At 32.9% G+C, this 14,199-nt stretch overlaps 1 protein-coding gene across 9 annotated transcripts in view; it reads right to left on the bottom strand.

The window, feature by feature from the left end:
- LOC123720347 (disheveled-associated activator of morphogenesis 1) overlaps positions 1–14,199 on the bottom strand; it is a 112,421-nt gene that overhangs the window by 16,545 nt on the left and 81,677 nt on the right. For all 9 annotated transcript variants that reach the window (XM_045676965.1, XM_045676970.1, XM_045676923.1 and 6 more), the window contains 2 exons: positions 1,561–1,728; positions 522–740 (listed from right to left, as the gene is read on the bottom strand). In XM_045676965.1, coding sequence (XP_045532921.1) covers positions 522–740; positions 1,561–1,728 — 387 coding nt within the window. The remainder of the gene's footprint in view (positions 1–521; positions 741–1,560; positions 1,729–14,199) is intronic.

The raw sequence follows: 14,199 nt of genomic DNA on the forward strand, positions 1-14,199 counted from the left end.
TCAGGTTCTTGAAATGAGTTAAAAAGATTTTGACGAAGACATTCTTTTCACTAACTAATTAAAAGTTTAATATCTGTTCCTTCCAGCTATTTATTCCTAACCAACAGCTGCGGGTAACATTATATATAGTATTGTCTTTGGTTAACATAGCTTTTACACATTGAAAGAAAACAATTTTTTAACCGGATTACAGCTAGAAAGCTGTAAAGCACGCGAAACGTCGGAAAAATTTAAATTTAAAAATATGTAAAATAATTATAAGTTTATAATAATACAAATAGCTTTAATCCGGTTAAAAGATTGTTTTCTTTCAACATTATATATTACATTGAAGTTTGAGAAATATAAAAATAAGCGCCTGACAAAAAGTTTCACACCATTATCATCTAAACATCATCGAAAGGAAAAATAATCTACATAATTTTAAAACTTTCCTTTTAGCGTGAATTTGGCCGATATTCACCAATAATTTATCGCTATATATTTTAATAACGGGTTATAAAATCAAGTAAAACACTTACAGAATTATTCATGAGCGCCTTAATCCCAGCGATAAGGTTATGCCTCGTCATTGCAGCATCTCTTGGTGCTTTCTGCAAGGCTTCAAGGAGTGAGGTGAGACCTCCTTGCTTGATGAATCGGAGGACAAAGCTATGGGCTCTTGTGCGTAAGGCAGTTTTCAGGCCATCGACTAGCGCACAGGCGTCAGTTGGTGCAGCACTGTCTGATGAAGCAAAGGCCTGGAAAAGGAGTTAACGAATTTAGTAAGGGTTAATAATTGTATTTCTCATCGGGGTTTTAAAGTACTACACTAAAACGTATTTTAAACTAAATAAACTTTTCAATAAGAGTATGAGGAGCGAAAATATATATATTTAGTACCATTAGATACTAATTAGAAACATATTAGTCGAAAAATAGTCAAGTTTATTTTTTTATCGAATAGACAAACTAGCCTACGGGACGCCCAAAAAAGGCGGTCATTGCAGCCCATAGACAAATTTTAGTAGGTGCCTCGGAGGCCTTTATTAGTGAATCAAATGGTAGTAACGTTTCAAACGCCTTAAATTAACAACATTGTTTTTTCACGTGAATTGGTTTTGGTCGATTTGTGATAAAGGTCGGCTTGTAATTCCATTAACACTTCGTTATGTTTCCTCGAACCATTTTCTTTTTCCTGTAGGTACACATACTTAATTACCGGTAAATAGTCACAAAAAGCGAAAAGACATATGTAACTTTAAAATTGTAATTTTTTGCAGTTAAAATTATCACAAACGGTGATCTTCTAACGGGAATACGTCGAATTTCCAATAACTCTTTATAGGTACCTTGATATACTTTTATTATTTAAAGATTTAAGTATAAACTTACAAAATTAATGACGTATACAAACGTACACTTTAAAAACAAAACTTTTCCAATGTGTCCAGAATATAATCTTAAAAAAACTAGTTCATCTTTAACCCTTTTTACATCACCGTTACAAATCTAAATAAAAGTACATAATCTGAATAAAGTAAGTGTTTTCCGAAGAGTTTGTAAAACTTATCAACTCACATCGGCTATCTCATTTAGTGCCTTGATGTATTCCTCAACTTGGGGCGCGGTCGCCAGTGCGGAAGGTTGTCCCGGTGGTGGGCGGCGACTGCAGTATATCTGCCACTTCTTGGCGGCTGGAAGCTCCATCATCGCCGCCTTGTTCACTGCTGTTAGATCCAGTTCCTCCTGAAAATATAATATATTTATTTAGAATGTTTGTCTATTATACAATATCATATATGTAATCTTGATGATCTTTAGAACTTATCTGTGATTCAAACGTATATAAGCTTACAGACTTAAAAATGTAAATTATGGTATGTGTTTCAAAGATTGTATTCGGAAACTTTTATATATATGTCACCGGAATATAAGAAATCCGTTTATTATTCTTAGGAAATTAGGATGGATAAATTGTTTTATTTTCCGCCCACATTTTCGCAAATTGATAAACTTAACGAACTCGCGTGTAAAATAATAAGCGATAGCGAAACGGCGCTCTAATTGGTTGAATAAGTAACCTATAGTGGTATACTAACCTAACGTTATCGTTTAGAATCTTACAAATAGATATCCATTAGTTTATAAATTTATCACGAGACGTCACAAATTGATAAATTGATTAAATATCCAAGGAATTTAATAAATTTTATTATACTCCGGTGACATATAGACGCCAAATTAAACGACGATTTTATAAAAAAAATCAACAGATATTTAGAAATTACAAATCCACTAACGCAACCCAGTTGACTAACTTAAAACCACGCAAATCGGTTCAACGCAATTAATATGTCGAACTAATCAAGCGAGCAATTTCCCAAACACGATTCCATCATACAAAAAAGGCAACACAACAAAAAATTGAGACCTTCACACGAATTCCGCGACGAATGTTTTAGTGGAAAAATCGGCCATCTAAATGCAATAAGGAACGCTACTGGAATGCAGTTTAGGCGATCTCCTTGTATATTTTGTACTGGATTTTTATATAAAATATATTAACAAGTATAGAAGCTAATCGTCGTACTACTAACACACACACCAATGAATGTTTTTATATTGAAATAGTAATATAGTTTGTTAACTGTTAAAGGTAGCAATTCAGTTAGGAAGTTCTGCTAACAATAATGGTACACTGCCACAGCAAACTTTTAAAATTTGTTTAAATATTCTATTTATACCCTTTTAATAAATATTATTACTATGTAGGTTAAGAATATAGTAAATCAACATCACCAACACGCAAATGTATAGTACATAGATACAGTTTATATATTGTTAATATTGTTTTTTGTTCTTGTAAATATATCTATAACTTATGGTTACTATGTTATATTTTCATCAAACTTTTCCATGTTAAAGAAATAGAAAGATAGTTTTAAATGATTATTTTTTTTATAACACGGAGCAAACGGGCAGCAGGCTCACCTGATGATAAATGACCCACGGACACTCTGAATGCCAGAGGACTCGCGAGTGCGTTGCCGGCCTTTTAAGAATTGGTACGCTCTTATTATTACATTATTTTGACAAATAACTAAGCTTAATTGTGTAGTATTATTTTATTTAAAAAAAAATATCTAACTGAACTTCCTACCTAATAAAAGTAGAGTTAAGAAACGTATAGTTATTAGTTATTTCGACTATGTATTTACGTGTTGTAAATGTAATGTAAGTGCGTGCTATTTATTTCACCATGCCTCCTGCTGATAGAGGATCTTTGACAATCTGAGACAAATCTTTGTTTTTAATTTATTATTAAAAATTTAACATTATTATTTATTACTTAAGACGTCATGTGGAACATGGTGTAATGGTTGCAGCTCCTTACAAACGTTGTGTAAAACAAAACTTGGCGATTAAAAAGAGTGGCGGAGAGTTTATTGCCAGTTCTTCTCTTCCGTTCTACGCCCTTGATTTGAGAACTGGCAGTAAATGTAAAATTAGAAGCATTTAATGTATATTACTTTTTTATTGACGTTCATAAGTGTACATTGTGTTACCTATAATCAATAAATGATTTTTGACTTTGACTTCATAATTTTAATTTTAGTACAAATCACAAGATCAAGACCAAAGCATGCTTTCAAATTACAAATAAATTACGACAACGTCATTTAAAACATACTAATTTTACATATTCTATTTCATTAATTCAAACCAACTGAGAAAACGTTATATAACTATTTAGAAAAATGACACTGTAAATGAGACAATATTAACTAAATAATTAGTTACTTAAAATAACCAAGGCTATACACGCCCTACAGTAATGAGACAGTGAAAAATATCTGACAGATTTATAAAGGTTAAAATTTGAGTCATTGGACCAGCCTCATTCCAACACTCGCACTTCAAGGTTTTAAAAACAATTACATCACATGAAATATATTTAAGAAAATAATCTAAAAGACTTATTCGTCATTTGGACTATCTGTGGCGCGTGGCTTTTAATTTCTTGTTTGAAGACGATCGTTTTGTTATACTCTTTAACTATAAAGAAACTTTTCAACATTAAAAAGTATTCTCCGAACCCTACTAGTTCCTGAGATTATCTCGCTCAACATAAGCTATAAAATAGATACACAGAATATCAAAATTTTAGACTTTGTCTTAGTCAACCCTTAAGATTATTTAATGATTAAGACTTTGTTACATACAGGAGTATAATACAGTTGTCATAATAAATTAAAAGGAGATCAACTAGCGTCCTTATGACTTTCGAGCGATCTCTTCCAGGAAACCAATGTGAAAAAACAAAATAAGGCAAGAAGTGCAAAAATACATAAGATATATAGACAAAACGAATGGAACAACCAAACATATGTAAACAGTGTACATAACAATATTAAAAAAGGGACACATGTATCACGATAACTTTAAGGAGGATTATACTTATGTACTTGACACACGTTATAATTTTTGTTTCTCATACGAGCCGGTTTCATCGCCATGTATTCTTTAACATTACGAGTAAGGTATTCAGGTTACAACGACTCCTAAAATTTAAAATTATTTTTGACATACGGGAGTCATACTTCACTTAGTCTCTTACTTGAATCTTGCCCAAAGCTCTCGGCTAAGCTCACACCAGTTTCAGATACGTTCAACTAACTCAAATGATGTGAATCTTTAAACATTATTCGCATTAACCATGGTACTTATTAATTAATGTATTTATTATTTATAATAAACCTTTACCTTATTAATAAATTCCCGTGCAATATAACATACCGTTCTAAGGCTAGTTAACCAAAATAACTAATTAAATTCACTAGTAAATACACGATTATAAGGTGTGTACTTTGAACAATTTGTAAGCTGAAACAGCTTTCAACAACTTTCTAGCACCAAGAGAGGCACGAAAGCTTGGCCCTAGTAATAACCACTCAGTGCTTTCCATAATATTTTTACAATAAACTCAACCTAAAGTTCCACTAACTATACTGATATTATAATAATTGTATTTCTGTATGTTTGTAGTAAATAAAGATAAAAAAATTTGGGCGTTTCAAAATTTATTATACCATTAGGATACTACAATATCCATGAAGACGAGCAAAGATGAGAGAGGTTAGTTATAGATAATATATTGACTTACAGATATTCAGAAATAAAAATTACAAATTTCGAAAAACGAGAAAAAAAATCATACTGGAATTATGACCATACGAAAGACATGTTTGTAAAGTTCAGATTATATAAATAATCGTTTTTCATAAGCACTTAAATTCACAATACACAAAAGTTATATTTATCAGATTTATAGGATTTTTTTTATATAATAGGGGGGCAAACCAGCCAACGGGACGCCCAAAAAGGCCAGTCAATACCTATGGACACCTATTCTACTTGGTGCAATGCCGGATTTTGAGGAAGGATAATGCTCTGTTTTAAAACAATTGAAGGTTGTATCTCCCAGGGAAGACCCCAATCGATTTCACAGTCAGCTAGTGCGCAAAACAAAATATATAGTGGAGCGGATCGTGGAAGACAGTCATGAAGATGATGCTGATAAGATTTTGAGTTAATACGGCACATACGGTGATGAAACGCGGCAGGAGGTAACAACTCTTCATAATACACTCTGAAAAAAGAGCATAGAGACGCAGTCTTTGCGTAGAGAGAGAAAGACATCCCTAGCACCCAAAAAGACGAAGGCTATTAAAAATTAAAATGATCAAAAAACAGACACAACTGAAGCAGCCCAGAGATTGTGAGAGAAATAAAGAAGTTTCACTTCAAAAAGTATCGCTACTTCTTTAGTGGTAACCCCAAAAACGAAAAGATAAACACTCTCCAACATTCATAACATCTTACTCAATGAACAAACTATTTTATCAGTAGTTGGAGGTACCAAGCGAGTAGCAGTAAAATTATCATTTTATCTACAAGGCTTTCAATAACGTCTAGCTTTTCTCCAATAAATTCCAATCAAAGCTGGTGAAACTCAGTGGCATTATTTAGTATTGAAATGTATACGAAACCTGAGATACTGAGGAAAGTTGTTGGTTGTTTAATTGCTTCGATAGACTTAACAATTTATGTAACATCAGTAAAGTCTACCTATTCAATGTGAAATTGACGTATTTACATTACTAACAGACGATAACTTAAAAATCATCTGTAATTCATTAGCCTATAACAAGACATAGACATAACATCTATTACTAAAGTCGAAACGAAGTCGTTACGAAACACACAAAATAATAATAATAACAACAATGAAAAAATAAAAATAACAAAAACTATGGAAAGAAAAAAAGGTGTGTGTTCAGCATCAGACATGTTCCACGGCATTGGGCATTCTGCCAGAGAGCTCAACAGTTAGTTTGCGCCTCAGACGCAAGAAAAAGAAAAGAAAAATAACGAATAATAATCGTAAAAATAAACAGTTTAAATAAAGTATATGTAGTAAATGAACAAAATATAAGAATTATTGGTACTTAAACTACTATAAGAAAAAGATTACTAAATTTACTAATATTTAAAATTTGGGCGGATTAAAAACTAGATTTTCTTAGAAACTAAGATTTTTACCAATTACAAATCAAAAAAAATTAATTAAGTGTAAAATATAAAGTATTAGATGAGTGTAAATGCTCAGATAATAGGTAAAATTTATGATGATCGGATACATGATGATCCTAAAACAACAAAAGAAAATAAAAATCTATCTACTCAAGAGAATTCCAGATACACACCTACAGACGAATAAAAATGTATAACTCATATTTGTAAATAGTAATAACGACAAAATAAATAACTGGGCTTCTAGGAATTTTCTACGTCACATAAACCGGTTTTTTCTAATTCCTAGAACGAGCACAAAGAACGTAAAGGTCGCATAATTTCTCAGCAGTCATTATGAGCAGTAAGTTGTGTTATGTTCTTAAATACTATCATTAAAATTATTTTTAGAAATATAAAAAATCTCGCCTCGCAGCTTCGTAATTCTAATTACCCGAAACTCCTGGATTCAAGTGAACATTGTATCTAAAAAACCACTAACAAGATCGTTACTTTCAGATAGGTAATTATGGATCGCGGTTCTAGCCTTCGCAACACATACTAAAGTGGATTAATATGAGAAAAATAAACTTTCCTTTGTTTTATATAGAACGGGCTAAACGGGCAGAAGGCTTATCTGATGTTATGTGGTACGACGCTCACGGACACTTTCTATGCCAAAGGGCTCACGAGTGGGTTGACGGCCTTAGAATTGGTCCGCTCTTTTCATGAACCCCAAGTCGAATTGGTTCAGAAATATTTCAGTGGGCAGTATGGAAACCGGCTGGTTTTGGAAACTGGTGGTGTGTGGCAGAAACTGCCTTAAGAAATGCTCAGTTGTGGAACGGCAGACGTCGGGATACGGGTGAACTTTCGTATTCTAGGAATTAAAATCAGCAACAAAACGAGACACTATGTATGTCATTACTTAGTAACCCCTGGATTCACAATCCTCAAAATATTGTATCAGTCTCACTTCCCCAGTCATGCTAAGACAGGCTGATCTACTACCGGCCAAAACATAGTAAGAAAGTAATAATTTGTAATCCAAATGCACAGTCGATACATGATTTTATGAATTCACAAATTATCAATATATTTACAATAATTTAAAAAAATTGAAACAAATTTAAAAAGTTTGGTCCTTGTGACATACCTTTATCGCCGGTAGCATTTCCTCGCTGTATTGCGATACATTTTCGTTGAGCGAGGAAAGCACCAGCTCAAGAGTCACAAGTACTGTCTACCAGGCGCCAACTTAAATCTTTAATTAGCGCCTTTAATTAAGAGTTTATTATAATTATTAAGTAGGTTAAGAATATTTTAAATACTGTACTGTGAGTTTATTTGCAACAACATAACATCTGAATAATAAAAAAAAAAATGAATAAAGTGAAAAGTTCGTAGGCTGATATTAAACTCAAACTCAAAATAACTTTATTCATATAGTAGTAGTAACCAAGTGCAGTTATGAACGTTAACAGAAAAGATGTTAAATTTATTCAGAATTTGCATTTACTACCAGTTCGCAAAGGGACCGGGCAAGAAGAACTGGCCACTCTTTTTAATCGCTGACTTTTGAGTCATGCAAATTGTTTGAACTGGAGCAAATCAATCCCAAGGATTAGGATCGTTTAAATAATCGTCAAATTTATAAAACGCTTTATTGATTAATTTACGTTTAACGAGAGTTTTGAATTTATTCAGTGATAATTCTATAATTTCCCTTGAGAGTTTGTTGTAAAAACGAATACAATTTCCATATAAGGAGTGGTTTATCAACCGGAGCATGGTTGGCAGTACGCTTAGATTAGTTTTGTTTCGAGTAATCATACTGGTGAAAGTCAGCATTTGTATTTAAAAAAAAATTTAAGTATATATTGACCAGATATTTTAATAATATTTAATTCCTTAAACTTGGATGGCGCTACTAGTATTGAATCAATATTATTTTTAGATAGCCCCAACCTTCAAAAGACAGGTTATAACTCTTAGTTGCATTTATCACTGGTCTCTATAAAACCAAGTCATTTGACAACCACGCACAATTTATACAGTATAAAATTAATTGCGATCGTGGCTTCAACTCTGTCAAGGTTAACGAAGTCTTCGTTTGATACAACAACTTTGTACCTACATTTAACATATATACGAATCTGAAATTATATTCCGAACTCACAATCTGGTAACAAAACCCGGTAGACCGAGGCTGCGTTGGTGGGATTGGGTTGTGAAGGACCTCGAAACATTAAGGGTTCGAAGTTAGAAGGAAGTAGCACTAGATCTATACTTGAGGATGCTTACACTACTTCACTATTTATATACTGACAGCCGTTTTCAGCATACTAAATCTGGTGAAATTCTTTAACAAGAAACAATTGTTTGAGCAGTTTCACCAGTAGATCAGATTTTTCTATGTTTCGTGATCATTTATCAATTTAATAAGCAAATATCATCCTTCCACACAGGCCGTCAACTTTTTGGGTCTATGACAAGTCGGTTTCCTCACGATATTTTCCTTCACCGTTCGAGCGAATGTTAAATCCTTAAACGCTTTATCAAAGGCCCAAATCTAAACGGTTTTTTTACAAAGTCTTAAAATATCTGACGACTTAATAAAATGAGAATGTGAAACGAATATTACAAAGTTCAAGCAAAAACCTGATTGAATACATTATCGCAACATATAATTGTTTATGTCACATTAAACAAACATAATCGCAAAACATCTGGTCATTATTACGGTATTAGCGCTACCTTTAGATTTTATACAACTTGCAACTTCCCTAAGACTAATTATTGACAAAAATTAAATAATTGGTTTTAATAAAGGTCTGCTGGCCAGCGGTGAATCCCAAAAAAGTGCGTGCGTATAAAGTACACATGTCAGAAGTCTCTGTAAATCTGTAAATTTGCCCATACATACAAAGAATTTTACACCACACGCGAAGACATACAGACAAGATATACATTTCGACACAAAAAACGCCTAAACCTACCACCTTCCCGATTACAAATACATGCATCAAGCTCACTAGTCATGTCAATCAAAATTTATAATAAACTACCTGAGACACTAAGAAATGAAAAAAAGATACATATATTTACAAACAAACTAAAAAAACTTCTTATACGCAAATGTTATTATAGCGTTAATGAGTACCTAGAAGATAAAAATATAGCTTAATTTCATAATTATTAATCCCCAAATATTCAAAATTAAATTAAAAAAAAATGTTATTCTATGTAATTGGTACTAGCCTGGAGTGTGAAGTTTTATGTGCTATTTTGTTGCTATTAATTATGTTGTATAGGTTTTGTAATGCCTTCTTTTGCTGTGCCCTAACAGGGTCCATAATATTGTACCTAGCTTGAAGCCTCATAAACATCTTTTGTAACGTTATGGAATGCAAATAAATACATGAATACATACAAGAAGTGAAACTTCTTTGGCAAACTATTTTTTAAGTCTTGTTCATATTTGAATGGGAGAGGGAGGAAAAAATGAATATATTTAATATTTCTTTGATTTTTACATTATTCGACGCGATTTCTTTTGGGATTGTTGTGACTAAAGCATTATGACAAGTAAAATATGCAATATAAGATCAAGTTTGAACATTATCTAAATAAATTGTAAAAATATCATCCATTGTCGTTCTACACTCGCTTCACGACTATTTTGACTTTTCTCACTCTCTTTCAATTGGTATCAATCACTCTCTTCCTTTTCTTCGACAAAAACGCCAATGTCTTCATACGCTACTATTATTATTGCGTTTCATCCGTAAAAATTTCACCCTCATACGCCTAAAGAAGTTTCACTTCAATAAACAAAATATATTTAAATTACTTCAAACAAACTATTACAATTATTGAACTTAATTAAATATGACAAACGAATCGGCCCGATATGAGGTTCACGATCAAAAGGAAACAAATGTAAGAGACATTGAGCATATAAAACTTGAAGTTTATGAAGCAAAGACTCTCTGGTATAGGTCCAGCTTAACGAGAACAAAATTAAGCATTTAAAAAATGTATACATTGCTATTCCTTCCCATTGGAAATAAATGTACAGGTATCAGATACATTACGACGTACAAATTGGCTGGATTTGGAAACATTTTAATAGATGGAAAAACTAAAGATTGTATTACTAGAACGATGCCGGTGTCTATAAATCTAAAAGGAAACTGTGGAGTGTCGTGTCAACGTCAATTCTGTAAATATATCAATCAATGGAGTCCGATGGGGCTTTGAGCACTTTCTCTTGGACACTGATTGGCAATAGTGTTACGAACTCGAAGTTTTTAATGATTTCTCTTAACGAATGCTGTTGGAGAATTTGGTGTTTCATAACATGTATATATGTGATACGTAGATCTTTATGAGTTAACGATTTCGTTAACTTCTAGGCAGCTGCTGAAACGAGTTACCTGTATGTAGCGACGAGCAACACAAGATTTTAAAAACCATCACAAATTATTTATTAAGGACTACACAACCTACACAAATAGTTATTGAAGTTATACTTCTCTTGGCGCTTTAGAGAAAAATGATAAGAGTAAATTTCTACGATGCGCACGCGCACCGTCACAAAAAACCGACACCAGCACACCGTCACGAAAAACCGACACCCTGAATATTCGAAGAGGAAAACGTTCCTCTAAAGTGCTCGAAGAAAAATATAACGCCAAAGAAATATATACATTTGAACACGATTTTATTTTTAATTTTCTTAAGGGCTTTAAAAATTTAAATTCAACATAATTTAGGAGCTTCCTCAGCACATCATACAATACAAAGTATCAGAAAGAGACCGTCATTGTTTAGAAGCGTGAGATTCATAATTACCCATTTGATCGCCAACCTTCGAAAGGAGATATATAGAAGATGGCTTCTCTAAGAAGAAGATTCATGAATGCGCGAAAACAATTCTTTACGCAAGATCCCACCATCTGTTGGTTCTGTACCATACCTGTAAATAGTGCCGAGTACCGGAGTGCCGGTGTATGCCAGCTGAGTGATGATGCCAGATAATAATATATATTTTTTTAAATTGATATATCTGCGAATTAAATTGGAGCCTAATTCATTCATATAATAAACATTTTTAAGTAGATTTTAAAGTACTCCATCTCTGTCTATCAAATTGTGTTAACGCTATGTTGAAGAGGGAGAATAATTTTAATTTAATTGCCATTGGAGCCTTTAATACCCACTCCTTATATGGAGATTGTATTCGTTTTTAAAACAAACTCCCAATTAATCAATAAAACTTTTTATAAAATTGACAAATAATTAAATAATCCCAATCCTTGGGATTGGTTTGCACCAGATCAAACAATTTGCATGACTCAACACTTGGCGATTAAAAACAGTGGCGAAAAAATTCTTGCCAGTTCTTGCCCGCTCTACGTAAATGTCAACTTCAGAGAGTCGGTTGCGCGCGCATCTTAAAAATTTACCCTCCTAATTTTTCTTTAACGCGCCAAAAGAGGTATAACTTTAAAAAAATCTAAAATGTTGACTATAGCTAACTTTAGGGTGTCGGTTTTTTGTGACGGTGTGCGTCCGCATCGTTAAAATTTACCCTCCTAATTTTTCTTTAACGCGCCAAAAGAGGTATAACTTTAAAAAAATCTAAAATGTTGACTATAGCTAACTTTAGGGTGTCGGTTTTTTGTGACGGTGTGCGTCCGCATCGTTAAAATTTACTTACTACTACTAGCGCGCCAAAAGAAATATATCTTTAAAAATCACAAGGTGGAATGAAGTTCGCGATGGCAGCTAGTTTATATTTATTTATTGAAGTTTACCACATCATACATACTATATAGATACTAAATAAAAGTACTATGTTAATTAAACAACCTGACAATCAAGGGTTATGTAGTCGCTATTTAATACAAATGTAAACATATACTGGAATTCTTACATAATAGTACTATGTATATTTATAGCGTAGCTTTCTCTTGACCGATTAGTAGATCGCGTGCGATTACAAAGTGCCTTTACATTTGACGATACGATGTTAATTCGTAGTACGAAGCTTCGTTATAGTTATTAGTTTTCATGTCCATATTGTAATGTACCTAATTTTGGTTTAATTTGAATTACAAAATTAGATTTAACACATTACAAACAAAGCATTGAAGTACATACAAAAAATATGTAAAGCGGTGCGGTCCCGATAACATGCGGACACGACCAGTAAATAAAAAATAAATTATTATATTTTGAGTCAGATTTTATAGTTGTAGTTGCATAATAATAAATTCGCTTCATTTTCAAAGAAAGGGTTACAACTATATAAGTATACAAATATCATAATGCCATAATAATAATAACAGTTTAGTTATATATAATTGTTGTCAAAACTTATGGTCTAAATTAATAAATAAGCTTTGATTTTTATTCTTTTATTCGTGCATTTGTAAAAAAATACATTTGGAATGACTTTTATCAATAGATCATATTATATTCATTATATTATATTAACGAGTTCATTTTTTTATAAAGTGTTGGCCTAGTGGCTTCAGCGTGCGACTCTCATCCCTGAGGTCGCAGGTTCGATTCACGGCTGTGCTCCAGTTTGTGCATTTAACATTCGTCGCACGGTTAAGGAAAACATCGCGAAACCGGCTTGCCTTACAACCAAAAACGTCGACGGCGCGTGTCAGATACAGGAGACTAATCACCTTTTAGTTTAACAAATGTTAATTAAATTATTTGTTTTATATTGTGTCGTATGCCGTAATCGTTTCGTATAAAGTCTCGAGTAACGGACGCTACTAATACGCGTCTGCGCATTTGATAGGATTATGCGTCGCGTCGTCTTCGGGGTCAGCTTTTGACCTCTGTAGTACTGTCAAATACCTCTGTCCATCTTTATATAGACATTTGATTTATTGATTACAATATATTCCCTACGTAAGTGAACTCAATTAAACAACAGAGTGAAATCTAAATTTTGTTAAATTTGTATGACGCCCTTGACTTGCGAACCCGTTATTCGCTTCGATTTGTATTAAATAGCGACTACATAACCCTTGATTGTCAGGTTGTTTAATTAACATAGTACTTTTATTTAGTATCTATATAGTATGTATGATGTGGTAAACTTCAATAAATAAATATAAACTAGCTGCCATCGCGAACTTCATTCCACCTTGTGATTTTTAAAGATATATTTCTTTTGGCGCGCTAGTAGTAGTAAGTAAATTTTAACGATGCGGACGCACACCGTCACAAAAAACCGACACCCTAAAGTTAGCTATAGTCAACATTTAGATTTTTTTAAAGTTATACCTCTTTTGGCGCGTTAAAGAAAAATTAGGAGGGTAAATTTTAACGATGCGGACGCACACCGTCACAAAAAACCGACACCCTAAAGTTAGCTATAGTCAACATTTTAGATTTTTTTAAAGTTATACCTCTTTTGGCGCGTTAAAGAAAAATTAGGAGGGTAAATTTTTAGAATGCGCGCGCACACCGTCACAAAAAACCGACACCCTAAAGTTAGCTATAGTCAACATTTTAGATTTTTTTAAAGTTATACCTCTTTTGGCGCATTAAAGAAAAATTAGGAGGGTAAATTTTTAGGATGCGCGCGCACACCGTCACAAAAAACCGACACCC

The sequence above is a fragment of the Pieris brassicae genome, chromosome 1 (genome assembly GCF_905147105.1).
Source record: "Pieris brassicae chromosome 1, ilPieBrab1.1, whole genome shotgun sequence".
Lineage (NCBI taxonomy): Eukaryota > Metazoa > Arthropoda > Insecta > Lepidoptera > Pieridae > Pieris > Pieris brassicae.